The sequence below is a fragment of the Hibiscus syriacus genome, unplaced genomic scaffold (assembly GCF_006381635.1).
Source record: "Hibiscus syriacus cultivar Baekdansim isolate YM2019G1 unplaced genomic scaffold, ASM638163v2 tig00111941_pilon, whole genome shotgun sequence".
Lineage (NCBI taxonomy): Eukaryota > Viridiplantae > Streptophyta > Magnoliopsida > Malvales > Malvaceae > Hibiscus > Hibiscus syriacus.
The window spans coordinates 321,540-343,893 of record NW_024063217.1 but is presented as its reverse complement, the minus strand read 5'-3'; the positions used below and the strand labels follow the sequence as shown (position 1 = coordinate 343,893).

General features: G+C 34.8%; 2 protein-coding genes and 1 pseudogene across 3 annotated transcripts in view; 2 read left to right on the top strand and 1 right to left on the bottom strand.

Moving 5' to 3' along the window:
- Positions 1–11,574, bottom strand: part of LOC120173186 (cell division protein FtsZ homolog 2-2, chloroplastic-like) — a 41,679-nt gene extending 30,105 nt beyond the window's left edge. Inside the window, exons 1-8 of the mRNA XM_039180429.1 lie at positions 11,500–11,574; positions 10,438–11,193; positions 9,515–9,814; positions 9,126–9,216; positions 8,695–8,819; positions 8,370–8,462; positions 7,767–7,832; positions 7,547–7,694 (exon numbers count right to left, since the gene is read on the bottom strand). Coding sequence (XP_039036360.1) covers positions 7,566–7,694; positions 7,767–7,832; positions 8,370–8,462; positions 8,695–8,819; positions 9,126–9,216; positions 9,515–9,814; positions 10,438–11,082 — 1,449 coding nt within the window. The 5' untranslated portion in view covers positions 11,083–11,193; positions 11,500–11,574 and the 3' untranslated portion in view covers positions 7,547–7,565. The remainder of the gene's footprint in view (positions 1–7,546; positions 7,695–7,766; positions 7,833–8,369; positions 8,463–8,694; positions 8,820–9,125; positions 9,217–9,514; positions 9,815–10,437; positions 11,194–11,499) is intronic.
- Positions 52–2,314, top strand: LOC120173188 (annotated as a pseudogene).
- On the top strand, positions 4,191–6,134 carry LOC120173191 (replication protein A 14 kDa subunit B-like). Of its 2 annotated transcripts, XM_039180435.1 has the most exons (4): positions 4,191–4,306; positions 4,386–4,449; positions 4,885–5,143; positions 6,052–6,134. In XM_039180435.1, the coding sequence occupies exons 3-4, from the start codon at positions 4,888–4,890 to the stop codon at positions 6,114–6,116; spliced, it is 321 nt and encodes a 106-aa protein (XP_039036366.1). In that variant the 5' UTR covers positions 4,191–4,306; positions 4,386–4,449; positions 4,885–4,887; the 3' UTR covers positions 6,117–6,134. The 2 variants fall into 2 exon arrangements, with proteins under 2 accessions (XP_039036366.1, XP_039036365.1); XM_039180434.1 differs by lacking the exon at positions 4,191–4,306 and having other exon boundaries at positions 4,363–4,450; positions 4,886–5,143.
- Positions 11,575–22,354: the final 10,780 nt, after the last annotated feature.

The window sequence follows — 22,354 nt, the reverse complement described above, 5'->3', positions numbered from 1 at the left end:
AATTGAAAATCCTAACAATCAGCCCAATCTTCATTCGTGGAGGAGAATAGAGAGTGGCGGCAAAAGATGCAGATATTCGTGAAAACCTTAACCGGCAAAACCACTAACTCTCGAGGTCGAGAGCAGCGTCACCATTGATAATGTCAAAGCCAAGATTCAGGACAAAGAGGGTAATTTTCTCCCATTGCTTTTGTCTTTTCTTCTTCAAATTATTTAAATTTCACTTTTAGAAACACGAATCGATCATTTTACATAATTTTTCAACTTTGATATGAACTAGCAGGGATTCCGCCGGACCAGCAACGTCTTATTTGCCGGAAAACAGCTTGAAGATGGCCGTACCTTGGCCGGTTACAACATTCTGAAAGGTTTCTATTCTTTTTTCAGTAACGTTTCTGTGTTTTTGATTTGATTGTGTTACTTAATATCTTTTCTGGATTTTTGTTTATGTCGACATAGAATCAACGATTCATCTTGTTCTGAGGTTGAGGGGTGGAATTATTGAGCCTTCTTTAATGGCCTTGGCTCGAAAATACAATCAAGACAAAATGATTTGCCGCAAGTAAGTTCCTCCTTCATTTCTATGTTTTATACTATGAACGTTCTTTAGTTTTTGTTAAGGCCAGCCATGAATAAATTGAACACACCACTATTACACGAACACGCAATATAGTAGCAGCACAGCAATTACACATGTGAATGAATAATAAACTGCAACCATGACATGCGTGCATAAATGGGTTTGAAATACACACATTGTTAGGGAGCCTGACAATACATAACACGGCTCTATTATATGCACAAGTAGGACTGTAAATGAGTTGAGCTCGACTCAACTCGAAAATTCTAAAATGGAGCTCGACTCGAAAACTTGTGAGCCTAAAATCTTCAAGCTTATCCCAAACTTGAAACCATGAGTTAAGTTTAAAAAAGCTTGAAATGAAAAAAAATCTTAAACTTAACTTGATTACCTCAAACTTAATTTGAACCTTAAATACATGAAAACTTTATATTGCATTTAAAAAAAAATCAAGACAAATGTTAATATTATTAATATTTTTTTATAAAAAAGTAAAATCTTAATATATTATATTTTCGGGATGCTCTGCGAGCTTTTTGAGTCGAGTATCAAGTAGCTTGTTTCGGCTTGTTAAGAACTTGAGTCGAGTCCATTCGAATCGAGTATTTATCGAGCTTTGACTGAGTCGATTTCGATAAGCTCACGATCTGTCTCGTCTCATTTACACCTTTATGCACATGAGTAACTGAAACACGAGTGTGACATGAATACTCAAACAGGCTCTCATATATGTTAAGTGCACTTTGCTTAGCCTCTTATGTTTATTTTAAATGGGATAGAGGTCATACGAGGTCGGGAAAGTGGATGTTAAACCATTCCTCAACTTTGTCGGCTTGTCTAATTTTGCAGGCAGTTGGTTTAGTGATATGCACAGTGAAAAGTTCCAAGCATTTTTTCCATTGGTTTTTATATTTGGTGTATGTGAACAACGGGACTACAAGTTGAACCCTCTTTTGAAGTAGAAGGATGAAAAAGAGGGCATCCTAGTTCCCAAAATGAAAATTTCCATTCGTTATTTTGTCAACTGATCTAAACTTCACTTGCAGTTGATTTTCAAGGGTGGTACATAATAATGCTTTGCTTGTTTCTTTAAGATTTGTTCTCTCTAATTGTTTTGGGACTCGATTTCGAAACCCTTTGTGTATTGTGAGGTGTTTTTATTGAGACTTAGCTTATATTAAGAGAATTTGAGTGAATGATATGACATGGAGGGTCTATTGGCAAGAATTACCAAACTGGATGTTGCTCTATTTTCTTAATAGATGGCAAAACAAACCCGAACTCGAACACTCAAGGGAATCCAGATCCCCTTAAATCTGATATGATCGAAAGCCAAAATTCTTAAACCCGAAATGCTAACTTGCACCGTGAATCATTGAAATTGATGTACCTCATTTCTGTTTTCTAGGTGCTATGCTCGGCTGCATCCTAGAGCTGTGAACTGTCGCAAGAAGAAATGTTGTCATAGCAACCAGGTTCGTATGCGTGTGCTGTATTTGCGGTTCTACTTCGACGCAGTGCTCTAAATATTAATTTCCCTTTTGCAGTTGAGGCCAAAGAAGAAGATCAAGTGAGCCATGACTATGGTGGTTATTTCATCTGCTTCAAAGAACTTGAATACAGAACTTGTCAAAAAATTTCCATTTGGTTCTTTGCTTTTCTATTTTTCTTTGATATCTAATATCTTGATATTGCCGTTGTTGGAAATTTCGAGTCATAATTGAGGTTCATACATACACTTTTGACTATGTTGGCCGGTTTTTCTTTATGGATTTTCAATATTTTCAAAGTTCTTCATTGGAAAGTATTTAGTTGTAATCTCAATTAAACAAATTTATCATACAACATACTTAATCATAATGTGCTAAAGAAATATGACATGAGTAGGGATGGACATGGGTCGGGTTGCGTTATTTTTTTGGTCCACCCGACCTGACCCGACCTGAGACAAGGAATCCTGCACCCAAGACTCGACCTGACCCAAACAAAACAAGATTCTACTCGACCCAAACCTGAATAATATATAACTTAAAAATCTGACTCGATCCGATCCGAAATAATAAAAAATATTATTTTTATTCAATAAAAATAGTGGTTTAATTGAAAATATATATATATATAGAGGGGTATTATTGTAATTATTCTTAAAATTATAAGGTAAAATTATATATTTTCTTCGGATTTGATCGGGTATTTTTTAATCCTAAATTTAAACCCGATCCGAACATCATATTAAAAAAAAAAACAACCCGACTCGAAACTAGAATTTATAAAAAAATCTTTTATCGGGTCGGATTGAATTAGAACATGTCGGGTTTGGATCCCATGCCTATCCCCAGAATGAGTAGATCATTTGTACATATGACTTGTTTCAATCTTCAAGAATTCGCCTTACATTTAACTGTACAACCACTTCGGTCCTTGTTGGACTCGTAATAAATATATGTAAGTGGGACTCATTAAATTTAGGGTAAAATATACATTTAGTACTTAAATTATATGTTTTTGTTCATTTTCGTACATAAACTTTTAATTTTTTCAAAATGATACTTAATGTTTTCATTTTATTTTAGTATTTCACTGTCAAAAACTTAATACATTAAGTTCACTTTCTATCATTCATAAATTTCCTCCAATAACTATAACAATTACCTCATTTTATTATCTCATATCGTTGTTTATACCAACAATTTTTTATTAATCATTTTTCTTATATCATTAGTTATACATTAACAGTTCTGGATAAGACATCTTAATATAAATAGTTTACATAAACTAAATGAATTTTCATTACATATTACAAATAAAAAGTAGACTTACGAAACTGGGGCCAAGAACATTAATTCCATTGCGAATGGATCATGAAACAACTATAACAACAATTGGTTATTAATAAGAAAGACAATCTTGAGAAGATAGCATCAACAGCGTGCTCGGTCTAGTGGTATGATTATTGCTTCGGGTGTGAGAGGTCTGGAGTTCGTTTCTTGATTCACCCCTCTCTTTGTTTTTTTCTCTGGGATAATAAGTCCTTCGCCCCTGTGCTTTTTGGTCCTTTGAGATTTAATCCTTCAATATGGACTTCTAATTTTCCAACCAATATTTAAATGCTGTTTACAAGTCCAAAAAAAGTTCATTAACATTTTTTTTATTAATTTGTGGGGTAAGTACAAGGCAGTATCTGTTCAAAGAAAACTCTTAATCTTTTAACATTGAATGCTCACATCTCTGGCATCTATGATGTTTGAACCCGAGTCCTCTATGAATAGCAACAATTCCTTTACCGCTGTTGAAAATTAAAAATAAAAAATCATGGTCAAAGGAGAAAACAAATAAGGAGAAATGATTTTTCAGAAAAGTCTGACAGCCAAAATGTCATTAGGTCAGTTGTTAAAACATAAGGACTAAGTTGTTGAAATCGAAAGGAGAGGGATTAAATGTAATGATTCGAAGTGTACAGGGGTTGTGAACAGATTAAACCTATATTGAAGCCTTTCATGTTGAATTAAAGCATGGTAAAATACCTATTTAAGTCCTTACCAAACGGCATACAGAAATTGTCGTTTTAAATGCTCCCAGTCCCACGCTGCTTTTCCCTCCATAATTTCATTTTGCCGCCATCAAGACCTCACTCTTGCTTTTCAAAGCATTATTCTATTTATTACATAAACCCTAAATCCTATAATTCAGAACAAAAGGGTAGAAGAATCCTCGTTTCTGAGTCAGGTAATTTTTCTAGACTATACTCTGTGTGTTTCCTGAGAAAATCATTGAAACTTCTTATGAAATTTCTTTTTTCTTTCAGATTTCTCATCAATTTACTGTCCACCGTCATCGACTCTCACTAAACCTCACTACAAGTGTGATTCGGTACGTTCTACATCACAACCTTTTCTTAATGATGTTCACGATGAACAAATACGAGTAGATCCGGCTGAATTATGACGCACTGTTGATTATTATTTATTTAATTTCCATTTCGTGGAAATGACTTTGTGAAATGAGTAGATCCGACTGAATTAATGAACTGTTAATTAGTTTGACCTTCGATAAACTTGCTGACTATTCCTGAATGTTCCTCGTCTTAGATTTTCGAATGATTGTAAAAGATAGGAGAATAGATTGTTGATTATGCTTGGATTTTCCCTATTAGGATTGAATTTTGATGTAATTAGTTGGGTCAAGCTCCATTTTGAATCTACGTGTTTAGCCTTTTGGTTTTAGTGGAACGTTGTTGGAAATTGCTTTTGATATTGGTGAAATGAATTGATTTATTTATCGGTCTTTTCGTATTTGTTTTGCAGGATATGGATATTTCAAGCCCTGCAGCTTTTGTTAATGGAGGACTGTTACGGATGCACCTGGGACGTAGGGTTCGAACCGTGCTTCAGGTTACCCAGTCTGATATTGCTTCCGCGATGGGAAAGTCTCCGGATGGTTACCAGCTTGTTGCAAAAGGCTCTCCACCTGTTCCTCTTTCAAGTTATGTTGAGGTTGTTGGTGTTGCTGAAAATGAAAATACCATCCAAGCTGAACTGTGGACCAACTTTGGTGACACATTTGGTAATCTTTCTTCTCCATATGAAAATCTTGGTCTATTTTAACATTGCAAATGTCACAATTTTTACATAGAGGTCTGCACTTTAGGCTTTTGGGTATCACATCTACTTGGAGTTTCAGTTTGATATTAGGACAATCACTTCTACATGTTTTATATATAGTTTATTGGGGCAGCTGAATCAAAACAGTAATTGATAAATGTCTCTGGTTTGCTTTCTGAAAACATTTGCCTGTTTTCACAATTTTGATGTGGTAACTTGCGCAGAAGATAAGTGCTGGCTGATTAACATGATATGTCACGGCCCGCCGACTGAAAATATGCTATTATTCCTTTGGATAAACTACACATTTAGTATCTAAATTATCAGTTTTAGTACTTAAACTTTCAATTTTTTCAAAATCATACTTAACTTTTAGTTTTTGTTTTATTTTAGTATTTTGTTGTTAAAAACTTGACATGTTTAGTACCTAAATTATAAGTTTTGGTTCTTTTTAGTTCCTAAATTTTTAATTTTTTTCAAAACTTAACGTTAAATTTTGAACCGGTATTAAAATGAAACAAAAACTAAACTTTAGGTATGGTTTTAAAAAAAATTAAAAGTTTAGGTATTAAAACATACCAAAACTAATAGTTTAGATATTAAATGCGTAATATACCCTATTCTTTTTGGGTGTGCATCTGCTCGTTTGTCATGTTTGAACCCAAAATATCCCAAAGAACTCTTGTATGTAGGACGTCTTGGGTTCAAACTTGTGTTCTCGATGCGTGATGAAATTGTGTATCAAGTGTTCATTGCATGCCATATGTGATTGTTGAACTAAAATTATATATTGCCTTGGGTCTGTCTGAAGTTCGAGCTATATCACTCGGCCTTTGAAGCCATATTCCTTGACATTTTCAATAATGGCAGATGCATCCAGCTATGATCAACTCTGTCAGCTAGCAAATGGAGAGTTCAAACACCTATTCCTCTAGTTTGCACATTTTCTTTATCAGAAGAAAGCTTCTAGGTAAACAATCTACTTGGCACTCTATGTCATATAAATAGGTAGAATTTTATATGATAGAACATGCTCATTCTAGTTGTTTGGTACTTCCTGTAGAAGTCTCCTTGTATTGTTTGTTGTTTTCGATTAGCTGTATTTCGGTATTCGACATTTATATACTTGTATTTTGTATGGAAGTATCCTCTGGTTCTATAACGTTTATCATTCGACCCCAAGCTTTCCCTTCAACATTTGGTCATTGCAATAATTTGTAATGCGGTTAAATATTTGATGTGGATTTTTTATTGGTTAAATGTTCGAATGAGGGTCCAAATTTTTAAGCTATTGTTTGGGTAAGAATTTTTTTATTTACTATTTTTTTTAAAGTAATACTAGGATATATTCATTTATCGAAAGTTGCATCAATAATGTCTTGACAATTACATACTGAAAAAATACAGTCAAAGCTATCATAAGTAAAATATAACAATGATCGTCTAGTAATAGTTTGATAAGTAAAAACATAAATAAGTGAAGTAACAACGTATATAAATGTATCGCACTAACATTATTGAGCATCAAACATGGAGGGGAAAAACTTGAAGAAGAGTCAAAACATTCAAAGGAAAAAGTGATCTCTCCTTTAATGGCAATCTCATTTGGCACATATTTTTGATAACCAGCGGATCGTCTTGTAACGTATAAAATTATTATTAAACTATGTTAAACTAAAATTGAAAAACTAGTAAAAGTAGAAAGAATCAACAGAATAAAACGTTGGTTAACCAGCGGACAAGGAAGGATAACTACTGCAGAGAAAAGTTGGATAAATTATTCAAGTTTGATATAAAGATTTAAGGCTTTTGAATTTACTCAAATAAAGTTCTAAATTTTTTAAAACAATATAGTGAGTGCACAGGTTAACTTAAATGAGGATCTAATGTTTTTTAGAACATGTTTCTCTTTATTCAAACCTTATTTTTCCTTCATGTCTCTGTTGTTATTGGTATCTGACACTCGTATTTGAACCATTTGCGAACATGGGTACCGAGCATATATGAACACGAGTATTGCTGTCCGACACTTGTATCAGAACCGTATGCGAACATGAGCATTGCTTTCCGACGCTCAGATCCGAACGAACATGAGTATTTCTGTTCGACGCTCATATCCGATTCATATTCAAACTTGGGTATTGCTGACTTGAGATCCGATGCATATCACAGTGAATAATATCATCTCTGCATTTTCACAAAACTCGGTTCTATACAAATTACTGAACTTCAAGGAATTTACTCAACTTATTGAAGAAAGTAGAGAGGTTGTTAAAGAACCAACAACTAACATGCTATATTCTCGAGAGAGAAAAATGCGCGCACTAATAGCCTGAACCAGAAGAAACGAAAACCGGTATCTGAAACACTATGCAGAGAACTATTCAAGCTCCAGGATAGCGTGATCGTCCTTTCTTCTTCAGGAACTCAGGGATGTCGAATGAACTGCCTTTGTTGAAAGAAGGTCGTCGATTGATTCCAAGGTCGGTATCTCCCTGCGCTACCTGGCCTGCCTGCATTTTCAACTGGAGTTCAGTATATATTGGCATACGAAAGAGAGATGAAGAAAGAGAGTTGAGGCATACCTGAACGGGCCTTCCTTCGCTTTCTTCTTGACGTTTAAATCCCGTTGCGATTAAGGTTATACTTACCTAAATAAAGACCCAAAAATAATGTCATCAAATTAATGTGTTTCATATTGCGAACCGTGAATTTTGCAGTACACTAACAACAGCGAAGACCAGTACATGGATATGGAGGTATGATTAACATATAAGTGTATCCATCCGACACTCCCGACCCGGGAGACTTTAAAAATCAACTCAACAGCTGTTCTAACTGTCCATGAGAATTCTGCATCTAAATTTCAATCTCATAGGATATGGCTGAGACACTTATCTTGTAAATACAAAACGGATACAGGAGAACCATATCCTGATGTAAGTGCAAAGGCATCTCTAATCGGTCCGATATGTAGCCACGATAGTAAAGTTCATTTATAAGCCCATCTATTGCAAGTATTAATCCTACGTTTCAGAATGTTCGATTCATATAATGTTGTCATATATGCTAGCTTAAAACTACAGTAAGCAGGCCTACTCAAAATATGTTGATCGAGAGAGGCATTCGGATAACCATTTGCGAGTCTTGAATTTAGCACGAGTACGAAACAGACAAAGTTAGATTACTTGGCCAGTAAGTGATGGATCGATCACTGCTCCAAATATCAAATTGGCAGTTGGATCCACTAGATCATATATAACCTCGGCTGCTGTATTAACCTACAGAAAATTATCAGATATCAAATCATGCATGTTTGAAACAACCAAAACATTCAAGATAATCAAGGTCAGCATTGTATAACTGCTCGGGCTTCAATAACTTATCGGGAAGGGCTCCACTTACATATAACCAACAATTTTGCACTCAAATTCGAGATTATATATATATGAAGTCAAAATCTCCCCTCCCAATCCGCGACAAAATACACAGAGTTAAGAGATGGAGTGGTACCTCGAACAAGGTTAAATCACTTCCACCAGTTATGTTCCACACAATACCGGTAGCTCTTTCTATACCAAGATCTAACAGAGGTGATTGGATAGCATTTAGTGCAGCATCTCTAGCCCGTGTTTTCCCTGCAAACCAGAAACAAACAATTACAATAGAATAACCAGTTCGGAAATGAGTTGTCAACTTGTAAATTATCATTTTATAAACCAAGACATCTTGATGAAAAGAGATCAAATGCCATACGACATGTAAAAATATGCTTGTTTCAAGATAAAACACCAAAAACTATTGCCAAAAATAGGAAATAGAAAAGAAATTAGACAAACTGCAGTCGCTTCAATTTCAATCGGTGACGAAAAATAAAATAAAAACTGAGGTATGAACTTTATGCATTCAAAGTCTAAGCCTTGAATAACGATCTCTTTGATTACCAGTTGCAGTTCCGATCCCCATCAGTGAAGAACCTGCATTTGCCATTATAGTTCGCACATCTGCAAAATCCACATTGACTAGCCCAGGAATCTGCAATGAGGAAACACACAACCGAATTAGAGTGCAGAAGTATGGTGCAAACCCTGAAGCCAACAATGCTTCGAGGTTTTAACTGCCCAAAACATTACACGAATGAACATGCTTGATAACGGATCATAGATTTAGCAGCACCGATCAGTATGACCAAAATTATTATTTATCAGAAAATGGTGCAAGATAATTCATCAAAAAGTGCAGCCCACAAGTATTATAAGGGTAAAGAGTATTACCCGTTTTACCACCCAAAGCCTAAGAATACAAGTATCTTGGAGCATTCCATAATCCATACCGTTATTATATCGGAGATACCACGAACACCTTGACGAAGAATATCATCAGCCAGATTAAAGGCTTCAGTTACTGGAGTAGATGGGGAAACTGCAGTCAACAACTTGTCATTTGGGATAACAATTAGCGTATCAACATTTTCTCTCAGAGCTGCAATTCCTTCCTGCGCTTGAACAGCCCTCCTCCTTCCCTCAAAAGAAAAAGGGGTAGTGACAATACCGATAGTCAATATACCCATGGACTTTGCAACCCCTGCAATTACTGGAGCTCCACCAGTTCCAGTCCCTCCACCCATTCCAGCCTGTAAATGCAAGCTCGAAGTCCTAGGTAAAAATATTAAAGAAAGATACTAGAAGACAAAAGAAAGATAAGATCTTAAGTGCTCATCCTAATTCTTAACTCGGAAAACATCAATCTATGAGAATGCCACATGCAATCGTACCAGAACAAAAGGTTTCACCCATGGCAATTTCGAGAATAAAAGCAACAGGAGCAAGAATGAATCAGGAGTTAGATTAGTGTTCATGAACCATCAAATTACAAGAGAAATCAAACTCTACGAAACAGTATGATCAGATATAACGATGTTTAGCATGTAGCAACAAGTTTGCGATTGCAAACATATGGCATGACTTTTACAACTCGTTGCTAAAGACTTTGCACATAACTCATTAACCATTCAGTTGAATGTAAAAGTTTCATGAAACATGAAATCATGTATTCAGACAAGTCGAATTTATCATGACCAATGTCCAATGAATATTCACTATAATAGGAAGCTTGAAAGATTTTCTTTGACAGATATTCCAAAAAGAAAAACAAAACCCAGAGATAATTGAGGCTGAAATCACTCATGAAATCAGTGTAGTAACGGTACGTGTCATAATCGAAATTCTACCTAAATGATCTAGGATGGGAACTTACAGTAACAAAAACCATATCAGCACCATAAAGAGCCCCTTCTATTGACTCCTTGCTTTCTTTGGCAGCATTCATCCCAATCTCCGGGTTTCCACCCGCACCAAGACCCCGAGTCAGCTCCTGACCAATTTGCAAACGATTTCCGGGAAAGACAGGTGACAGTTTCAGGGCTTGAACATCAGTGTTAACAATCCAGAACTCGACACCCTTCAATGCACTCTCTATCATGCGGTTAACAGCATTTGACCCACCACCTCCAACGCCAATGACTTTGATCTTGGCTTCATTGTAATTACTTGAACCAGACACATCTTCTAAGCTCTCGGGACTAGAGCTATCCTTTCCCGGGTTGGTGATTATAGGGTTCCCTTCACCCCTAAGCATTGAAACTTCCGGGTGCATATTCAGAAAAGGGTCCTTATTTTGATACGGACTGACACTTTTGGAGTTGGATGAACATCTAAAATGAGCCATGGTAGACCTTTGGCTCGAACTCGAAGACCCACTTTTCCCATCGCACATTTTAAGGCAGCTAAGTTTCCCTAAAGGATTCTCCTTTAACACCCTCCCTCCAAGAACATTAAGTACCCCCATTGATCTAGCATCTGCAGGCCTAAAATACGGCGATATCGATATAGCATTCGCCATTTTACCACCAGAACTAAGAAATCAGATTTTACTTCAGCTATGACACGAAATAGAAAACTTAAAAAGAGTCCTAAATAGCTTCAACTTCGAGTATCAAAATTTTTGTTTTACCTGCATAAAACACACAATCAACTCAAAACTTCGTTAAAAAGGATTAAGAAATTAACCCATTAGCTCAAGCACGATCATTACTCACTTAGAAGCATCACCTTAAAACTAAAAAAAAAGGAACTCAAACCCAAAGATAAATGCTGCAGATGCAATACTTTTTTTCTAAATTGAACAGCACAATGAACTTCAAAACGTAAAGAATAACATCAAACAAATTGCAGCTAAAACCCAGAAATAGGAAAATTACAAAAAAAATGGAATTAAAAAAATGGCGTCTGGGTTTCAAAGAGAGAGGAAAAGAGAAACCTGAAAGATATGCAGAGTCAGATAACAGAGACAATAAAGTTCGGGGTGGAAATTGGAGAGGTGCCTGGGTGGCTTTGGCTTTAGCTTTAGCTATGTCATATCGATTTGTCAGGTTGTAGTTGATTGATAATAAAAAGATAACAATTAAAACCGGTGTTTTTACCCAAAAATCATCCAACCATTTAATTATTATATGACTGGTACCGATAGTCCTAATTTTATTGATCGAACACTCTTTGTGACAACGTGATAAGATGATTCGCACCAGGTTCGTTCAAGCTGATGTCACGTAGGAATAAAGCACAAATCATCATTCGTGCCTTTTTAGGGTTTTGACACGCGACAAAGGTACATATCGTTGAGCCTTCTATTATTTCTTTGAATTATTGGGTACTCCATCATTACCCGAACCCTACGAATCACCTACCCCTCCCCTATATATAGAATCGATAATGAACATAAAATCACACCAAAATTTAATTTCATATTCTTCATTCTATAATTTTCCTCTATCAAGCTAAGTATATTTCATTATAGTTCTTATAAGGTAAAATTAATTTTTATTATATTATTTCCATTTTAAATTTAATTATTGGATTAAATCTTTGTACTAATGATTTTGTTTTATTTTGTTCGAGTATAAAATGGAAGGCGAGATCAAATCTCAAGGCATTTTCCCGAGACGGTAACAATGTTAAATTGTGTTATTAAATTTACTGTGAATTTTTTAATAATTTTTTAGCATTAATTTATTTTTAAGTTTGTATATTATTTATTTAATTAAGCGTATTTAATCTATTATTTTTGTATATATAAGACTCTCAATCTTTCGAATTTTCAACATATTTTAGTTATTGTTTACTATGATAGAGAAATTATAGGAGATGAAACATGTTTTTCTTCCCGTCGAATCATTATTTCAGAATATCCTTAAAGAGAAACATCACTCTTGAGGAGTTGATCACTAAAAATTCATGGAAGGTTCATGTTAGAAGTACTAGAAGACTGTCCTCACTTCAATACAGATTTCAAACAACATTATTTTTTTTAACTTATACAAGGTTCGAACTCTCCAACAATGACGATGTTACTATGATGGTTAATTCTCAGAATCAAAATTCAGACGCCGATATACAGATGTATGTGACATATGTTAAAGTATTTATGGTTCGTGGTATGTCATTACGCTCCTACTATGGGCTGGCTTAACAAGCTGATCAAGTTGACAGCCCAACTATAGTAATGTGTAATGATTTTAACGTCATAATGGGATATCCACATCATTATATCATCCCATCAAGTTCAATAGGGAGACATTCATCAACAACTTGTTAAGATGTCTATAGAGGTGACTCCACGAACAATTCGTATGACAATGTCACTTCTAATTCAAGGGGATGCTATTCATCTGCCAATTTCTTTTACTTGAATATGGGGATGCTATCGGCACAACATTCTGTACAGTACCTATTTGACACAATGCCTTCAAGTTCCATGGGAGGCATTCAACTGCGAGGATCTTCAACGTTAATGTCGAGATACATGCGACACAACACTCAGTCTAAAACCCATATGACATGATGCCTTCAAGTTCAAAGGGAAGACATTTAACTACTAGCTTGTTCAACCTAAATATCGGCATTGCAGATGAACCATCTTATCCACCAGAAGAACCTCTTCGTGAGCCATGTGCAGATGGTGCTGAGATTGGACTATTTGTTGAGTTAGAGTCATCGTATTTCAACATGAACTCTGATAATGATGATGTAGATGAAGTTCCCACAACTACGGTACATATTGAATCTCCAACACATATGTATGAAGCTGACTATAGTGCAATGTATAGGCTATAATTTACGGATATGCCTAATGTTGGTGACTATGGATTTAACTCATCAGTCAATGATGGTGAGTTATATATCGGAATAGAGTTCCATCGAAAGAAGAAGCGATGATTGCTATTAAGAATTACAACATTCGTAATTTTGTTCACTCCATAGTCGACTGATCTACCACCGATAAGTATGTTTTCTACTGTGTCCAACATGATAACGAAAGTAACTGGATGATTCGTGTATCAAAGAGGAAGAAGAAAAATAATATATGAGAACTAACAATATACAAAGTTTCCCATATATGTTGTTGTAACACCCCCAACCCGTATCCCAACCCGGATATGAGGCAGAGATATTACATTGACTTTTAAAACACAACTCATTATAAATAATAGTAAAATACTTGAACTTATATTACAAAAAATACAATAATATACATATGGTACTATAAGATTACCAAAATATTCAGAGCATACACAACTTAACTTTTTAATTATATGCCAACATCCATTTTCATAACAAAATGACCTACTGATTAAGTTGCTTCTGATCTGATAGTTGCAGGAGTAATGTTGTCCAGCTGCTTAACCTCGATCGTCTACTTTATCGGATCCTACGTGTGAAACACTCACACGCTAAGTCATCGACTTAGTGAGGCAATAATATAATAATAATAATATCAATAAACATAAAGTAATTGCCAAAATGAGATGGGTTGCAATAATAAGATGTATGTAAACAATGCAATAACCAAAACCATGTTTCTTACACATATACTTATCAAATTCACATTCATAAGTTCGCCTTAATAAGTTCATTAGCCCATGGTACCATACAGAGAACCTAAGGTATGTGAGTATTGTGAGGTTGTGCACTATGTTGTCACCACAGCTCATATAATTGCACCTAAGTGCCACGTAGAATTGCATCGGAGTGCCGCGTAGAATTGCACCGTAGTGCCATATAATAATGTCCATAAGAACCACATATCATTCCTTAAGAATCATATACATATGCCAAGGATCAAGTATGTGTCTCACCAGACTTCACACATGTTCCAAAGAATACATATATGTCCCAAAGGACCACATATCATTCCTTAAGAATCATATACATATGCCAAGGATCAAGTATGTGTCTCACCAGACTTCACACATGTTCCAAAGAATACATATATGTCCCGAATGACCACATATCATTCCTTAAGAATCATATACATATACCAAGGATCAAGTATGTGTCTCACCAGACTTCACACATGTTCCAAAGAATACATATATGTCCCGAAGGACCACATAGACCCTCTACCCTTGGCATGCCAACTATACCTATAGTTCTCATTTACATAACATGGGCTTTCACAATTTATCTAATTCATATCACGTAGACATATTATTTCCATACCTTTATCATATAACTCATATAACGTTTCTTTCATATTCATGTCCCATAATGCATATGGTATGGATTCATGTCATATATCATCATATGAACTACGATCATGTATCAAAATATTGAATCTAGACTTATCACAAGTCTAGAACTGAATAAAATACATATTTATGCTATGCATATGCACTCACCTAAATTTCTTTGTTTTTCCCTCGATTGATCCTACTTGTCGATGGTTCCAGAACTCGATTAGGCTCAATATCTACATAAGCAAAATTTTCAAGATGATTATCAGATGCCTAAGTCTTGAAATTAACCTCTAATAGCCTATCATAATAAGAAATTGATAGTTTAGTCTTTCTTATTTCTTTTCTCTTTTTTTATGGGGGAATCGATTCCCCCCTGGGGGTATCGATTCCCCTCTAGCGTTCTGGAAATTCATATTTGTTTGAGGGGGTATCGATTCCCCTTGAATGGGTATCGATTCCCCTAGCCCAGAAATCCTATTTTGAGCTCGAAAATCACTTCATTTCAGCTTAAACCTTCATATTTTACTTCCTTTAATATTTCTAACTTCCATATACATATTTAAACTCATTTCTATTCCATAATCACTTTTTTAAACCCAAAATTCCATCATTTACATGGCATTCAAGAATCACACTAAATTTTCAAGATGTTCTAATTCCAATTCTAACACTTCATATCCCTTAATTAACTTGATGACAAGTCAAATCTCACTTCCAATTCTTATTATGAACTCTAATCTAAGATTTCACTTTTCTACTTCCTTTCTTTAATTCTTCATATACTTCTCCTCTTGAGGTTTTAAAACAATTTAAACCTCCTTTAAGCTTAACTATTGCCTAATAGTCATGAAGCAACCATAAATTCATCAAGAAATTCACTAACAAGAAAATCTTACCTTAGCTTGGGTCTCACGTATGAAGAAGAAGAAAGAAGAAGATGACTCTGGAAGCTTGTTTTAATTTCCTACTCTTCCACGTGCTTAATATAATACTAACCCCAAAATTATATTGCTATAAAAAGACCATTTTGTCCTTCTAATCTTCATTCTTTATAATTCAATCTTACACAAAATAACTCAAATAAGTCATTAAACTCTTCCATCATTCTACTTAAATCACCAAATGCTGAAACTTTACAAATTAATCACTAACCCGACATGGAGGATGTTACAGTTGTGCTAGAGGGATCAAAACAGGACCATCCCAACTTGGACTCTGATAATATCTGTCAAGTCATCATGCTCTTAGTCAAAGCAAGCTCCCTTATAGTTATTATTGTGTTGATTTCAATTATACAATGTACACCATCTCCTACAATAAAACATGGAAAGCAAAGCAGAATGTCATTAAAAAACTGCACGATAAGTGGAATTCATCCTACAACGAACTACCAAGTTGGTTTAGGGTAGTGCACAGATTAAATCTTGGGACAATAGTGGACATTGAAACTTGTCATGCATACAACAATAATTGAGTGCTTCGCGATAGATGCCAATTCTATCTGTTGTTTTGGACTTACCCATATTATATTAATGTTGTGAAATACTGTAAGCCCGTGGTACATATTGACATGACATTCTTACATGGAAAATACAAGAAAGTTCTATTATTGGAAGTTGTTCAAAATGGTAATCGCAATATTATTTCAGTTGTTTTTGCCCTTGTTGAAGGAGAATATGCAAATTCTTTGACTTTTTCCTAAAAAACTTATGCTTACATATTGTCATGAGGGAAAAATTTGTGTCATTTCAGATCGCAGAGCTGAGATCAAATCAGCAATGGACTCATTGGGTCTAATGTGGCAACCACCCTATGTCCAACATCGATATTGTGTCTGACATATTGTCGCGAACTATAATGGAAAGTTCAAGAAGAATGATGAACGCCAATTACTTGTGCGCATAGGTATGTCACATTTCTTAATTTTTTTTCTGTAGAATTTTTTTATGGGACTTTAACAGTAAGTACTATATAAAACGCTCAGGTTATGAACTACTACCTCAAACTTTTAAGTTCATGCTTTAAAAATTACGAGGAAAAAATGAGAAATGATACAATTATATCAGCCTCATCAACAAAGAAATGTGGACAAATGCATATGATGGTGGATATCGATATGAACACATGACGACCAACTTGGCTGAGGCTATCAATTCGACCTTAAAGGGGGCACACCATTTACCAATTACAACTTTGGTTAAAATGATGTATTTTCATTTGGGAGTACTTTTTGCCAAGCTCGGTGGACAAGCTCAAACTTTGATACAAAATGGTCATGTCTATTATCCAAGATTGTTGTAGATCTACAAAAAAGAATTGTTGCTTCAAATAGAATGTATGTAACTAGCTTCTCTCAAACCCATGAATTATTTTGTGTCACATAAATGCCACGACCTCTTCAAGGGATTGAAGCCAACTCGTTCATAGTTAATCTACAAGACAGGTAGTATGACTGTGAGTTTTTTCAAGCTCTAAAGTATTCATGCTCTCATGTCATAACAATTTGTTCTTATATCCATCAAGACTTTAACAATTTTATGGATCATGTATATCGACTTTCAGAAGTATTTAAGGTATATGAATTTGAGTTCCCACCATAGGTAATGAAAAAGACCTATACGAGGTTCAAAATTGGCTTCCGATTATACCAGATTTGTCCTTATTAAGGAAAGCAAGTCGTCCAAAATTCACTAGAATTCACTATGAAATGGATACTCGAGAGATATCCAAAGAAAACAAAAAATGTGGGCATTATAGAAGCCTATGCTATAATAGGGAAAATGACCATCTATTTTATCATCACGTAACAATTGATGTTGTGCCGATAAAATTATTTTTTCTGAAATATTCGTTTTTGTTATTTCATTTTTTTTATGTTCAAGTAATGAGCTACTCAAGTGAAGATCAAGTACAAAAATTAGACAAACTAAATAATAAAAACAATTCAACAAATTAAATAATAGACATAAAATAAATAAATAAATTGTTATTATATAAAAAATATTACATTTGTTGTTAAATAAAGAAAATTGAATAAAAACATTACAAACTAAACAAGTTTATCGATGTATGTGTCTCGAATAGAGATGGGCATGGAACCTGAACCTGATGGGTTTCGACCCGACCCAACCGGGTCGGATTTAAAAAAAAATTGGTTCGGGTCGGGATTTTTTAAAGATGATATTCGGGGCGGGACGGATTTGGGTTTAGGGTGAAAAACCTGACCCGACCTGACCCAAAAAAATATAAGTTTACCTTATATATTTAGAAATAATTACAATAATACCCCTATATATATTTTTTTCAATTAAATCATTGCTTTTATTGAATAAAAATAATATTTTTTATTATTACAAGTCAGGTCGGATTAGATTCAGATTTTATCTTAAAAAGTAGGGTCGGTTCAGGTCGGGTGAAGGGTATATATTTTTCGGGTTGGATTAAGGATGTAAAATTTTTTGGTCTGGTCAGGTTGGCTGAAACCCGACCCATGCCTAGTCTCAAATTTGTTTCACAGGGCGGTGGTTGTCTATTACGATGAGGGTTTCTTCGTATAAGTTGTTCTTTCTCATCACTCTCATCATCATCATCAACAGCAGTAGCAATAGTAGCAGGTACATTTTGTTGATCAATGACAGATGATGATGTCCCACCTCTATATAATAAGGACATTAGAGGTGTATGACTAACCATTCCATCGCTTATAGAAAACTATGAAATCATAGACATCAATGAATGCAAAAACTGGGTCAGAGGTGTTTGAGTCTGTGGTGGTGCATCATCTGCCAAATAATCAGCATATGAAGCCCATGCTGGATCTACAAGCATGGAACTGTAATATTCACCTGGAAGGGTCATAACACCATGCGGTGATGGCATCGGAACCTGCTGTAATGGCATCTGAAATAGAGGTGGTAGTGTATGAAACAGTTGTGGAGCCATATGAAATGGCTTCATCCCCATCTAGAATAGATGCGAAATGTAACTTGGTGTAGACAGTGACTGCTATGATGGTTCTGGTGTTACAACTAAAGATGAACCAGAAGCGTCTGCTCTCCGTCCACTAGTCAGGGGACGATACGACTGTGACGGTAGATGCATTTCCCAACATCGATGAATGCTCTAGGCTCGTGCTTCCTCGGAAAGTAGGAATGACTCACCGTTCGTTTTGAATAACTGATAGTAATCATCTAAAACCGAATACTGATCTACATAAATTGACTCCCTACGGGGAATGCGTCCACGTTAATCATCCCACATCATCACCCACTCGATGTGTTTCATCAGCCAATTGACTTCTTTTTCCTCGTATATCGATGTTATGCAAATTGTCAAGATTCATAGGTGCTTCTGGAATAGATTGTACAAAACCAAATTGTCGGAGCACGCAAACAGTCAGATGTCACTCAACAATAACATAACATATCAAATGAATCACCGTCATCCATAAATCTAGTGGGCCACTTGTGTACCAGGTTTTTCATCAATGAGTAGTCAAATTTCTTCTAATTCGTCTGCTATATCACGATGATCTTTCTTTACACATGACCCCCTATTCAATGTAAAAAATATTCATTATATACTCAAAAAATATTTATATACGAACTCAATATTAAAATTACCTCAGCAATAATGAGAAGACTAACGAGTTCTTCAACACCGGATATAAAAATGGCATGAGATACCACGCCCATGACTGTAGAAGAAGAAGACATATGTCGATAGCATTTTTTCGATAATCAGTTGCTCGGTACATTTCTCTATATAGAGATGCCAAAACTGCGGAGCCCCACTGAATGACCCGATAACTCAAAAATCGGCTAGATGACGTAACCACATACAATGAACTTGGTTGCAAGATTTATTGGTCATCAAGATCCCTCTATCAGTTGTAATATGTAAGCTCGAGCAACTCTTTTAGCCTGTTCCTCGGAACACTCTTCACTCAAATGTTCAACATATATCGCCAACCATGATAACGGTATTCAACCACATTGAAATTAATCGGGATACCTCCAAGATACTTCTCGCACAACAAATGTCAATCACCATCCACCACACCCGAAATGACATCCCTACCTACTGGCAGCCCCAGATGTAAGGAAACATCCTCCAACATAATCTTACACTCCCTATACAGAAGATGAAATGTGTGTGTCTCTAATCTCTACCTCTCGACCAATGTAGAAATAAGATTGCTTTCAATGTTACAATGCCTTTCATATCTAGCTATGTAACCGAATACAGCATCCACTAAAAATAGCGAGACGCGACTTGGTATCTCTAACTTAACATTACAAATAAATGGGTCTAATATATGGTCATTCCCCTAATTAAATAAATAGTATACGGATTAAAATATAAACTAATATTAAAAAATAAATAAATAAAATATTCGCAATAATTAATATAACAAAATAATAAAACTAATACAAATTAAATAAATTGTTGTCGTATCGGTAAAATGACTTGCGATATGATTCTCATCTAAACGCATCAATCTACATTCCATTTTATAACTGCAAAACATAAAAAAAAATTAGGCAGTAAAATATAATAAAATAATTAACTAATTAATGATTATAATATAATAATAATTTTAACTTCCAAGAATAATAACATAATCTACTTGAGCTTTGTTATAATGAGTGATAAGAAAGACTATTTTCGTTTTTGTATGATTTGAGGGTTGCATGATGAGGTATTTATAGGGGAAGGGGACAAGGTAATTAAACGGTCGGTTGAGGGTAATTTTAGAAGACGTGGATGGTGATCCGCACCTTCGTTGCGTGTTAGAATCCCATAAAGGCGTGGATAGTGATCCGCGCTTTACCCCTACGTAGCTTCAGTTCGGATGAACCTACCATCCGTGCCTTTTTGCCATGCTGTCACAAAAGGTGTTAAATTGGTAAAATTAGGACAATATGTGCATGTAAAGTAATTATTTAATGGTTGGGTGATTTTTACGTAAAAGCGCCATTAAAATCGTGTTTATGAGATTTACGAATACTTTCCAAGGTTTAACCGGGTGCGAATTTATAGTCTTCTCAATTCTTAAACACTTTTTTCTTTTTGGCTTAATGCCTAAATAAGTGCCTAAACTATAACTTTTATTCCGGATAGGTGCCTACGTTATTTTTTGGGTCTATCAAGGTGTCTAACGTTACAAATATTAACCCTTTAGGTACCCGAGCCATTAACACGTTAGTTTTCCCCGTTAAGTGACACATGTCCCAACCCGATAATTTTAAAAATTTAATATACAATTTTTAAAAATAAAATTATATATTTTTAATAAAGAGAACACATAAATTTTGAAATAACTACTAAACTTTGAAAACCTTCATTTTAACTCTTAAACCCACGCCAACCTCTGTCCTTTGTCGTCGAATAAACTCGAGCACCTAAAAGGGTAACATTTGTAACGTTAAGCGCCTGAATTGGCCAAAAAAATAACGTAGACACATATTTGACATAAAATGAATGGTTTGGGCACTTATTTAGACATTAAACCTTTATTTTTTTCTATGTTTTCTTTGATAGAGCCAAAAGTCTGTGGTCTTTTTCCCCGGTCCAAGAAATGGTTCGGGCCGTTTATTGAAGCGGAGATTTGTTAACTTGAAGGTTGATCGAATCAGTGGAAAAGAAATTTAGTGTGGATAGAAATGGCATGGATTTTGATCAAAATTTTGGTCCATATACTCACCCAAGTTTGAGTAGACTGCATAAAATCTAATATTTATTTGATTTTTTAGATAAGAACTTATACAAGTGTATTTAATCTAACTAGACTTTATATATATATATATAATAATAAAAATAAACTTAATTGAAAAATATATAAATATATGTATATTATTATAATTATCCTTAAATATTTAAGAGATAATTATATTATTACCTTGATTTAGATCGATCAAATGTTTTTATCCTAAAATGAATATGACCCAACCCAAATTCAAATTTTCAAAAAAAAAAAAAAAAACTCATAGGGGTAGGTCGAATTTGAACTCGTTGAATTAATGGTTAAAATACACATCCTAAACTAATAACTAAGATAGTAGATGAAAAAGTTGAACCAATAAAAATTGTTTGTATCAATTTTCTTTTTATTAGTAAAAATTTTTACTAAAATTTTATCATCAATTCACCATTAGTCACGATCTTAATCGATTAACTCAATAAAATGCTAAAGATATTATTAATGGACTTTAGTATTTTGATTTAAACTCATGTCACTCACAACTTTGAATTCAAGTTTAAGAGAGTCGAGAAGATTAGAAGAAAGCTATGCAAGTGGTCTAATAGGAAGCTAAGTTATGGGGGTCGATTACAATTAATAAAAACTGTGTTGTTTAGTGCTTTTAATTATTGAAGTAGGCAGTACATCTTGCCTAAGTTTGTGACTGTAAATTGAGAGGCTTTGTATGAGGTTTTTCTGAAAGGTTTCTATAAAAAAGGATTCGGGTGAGCTGGACTCAGGTCTGTTCTTTGAAATCTGAGGGGGTCTGATGTTAAAAAGCATGTTCTGTTGGAATAAGGTGTATCACTTGTTGTTAGTGAGGAATATCCTTACCGATAAGGGATCCTTTTGGGTGG

What these genes read in the sequence shown, in the direction of transcription:
- LOC120173191 (XM_039180435.1), top strand. Translation starts at nt 4,888, where the DNA reads ATGGATATTTCAAGCCCTGCAGCTTTTGTTAATGGAGGACTGTTACGG. An exon ending in CAACTTTGGTGACACATTTG is followed by an intron (nt 5,144 to 6,051) that starts GTAATCTTTCTT and finishes CAATAATGGCAG; the next exon opens with ATGCATCCAGCTATGATCAA.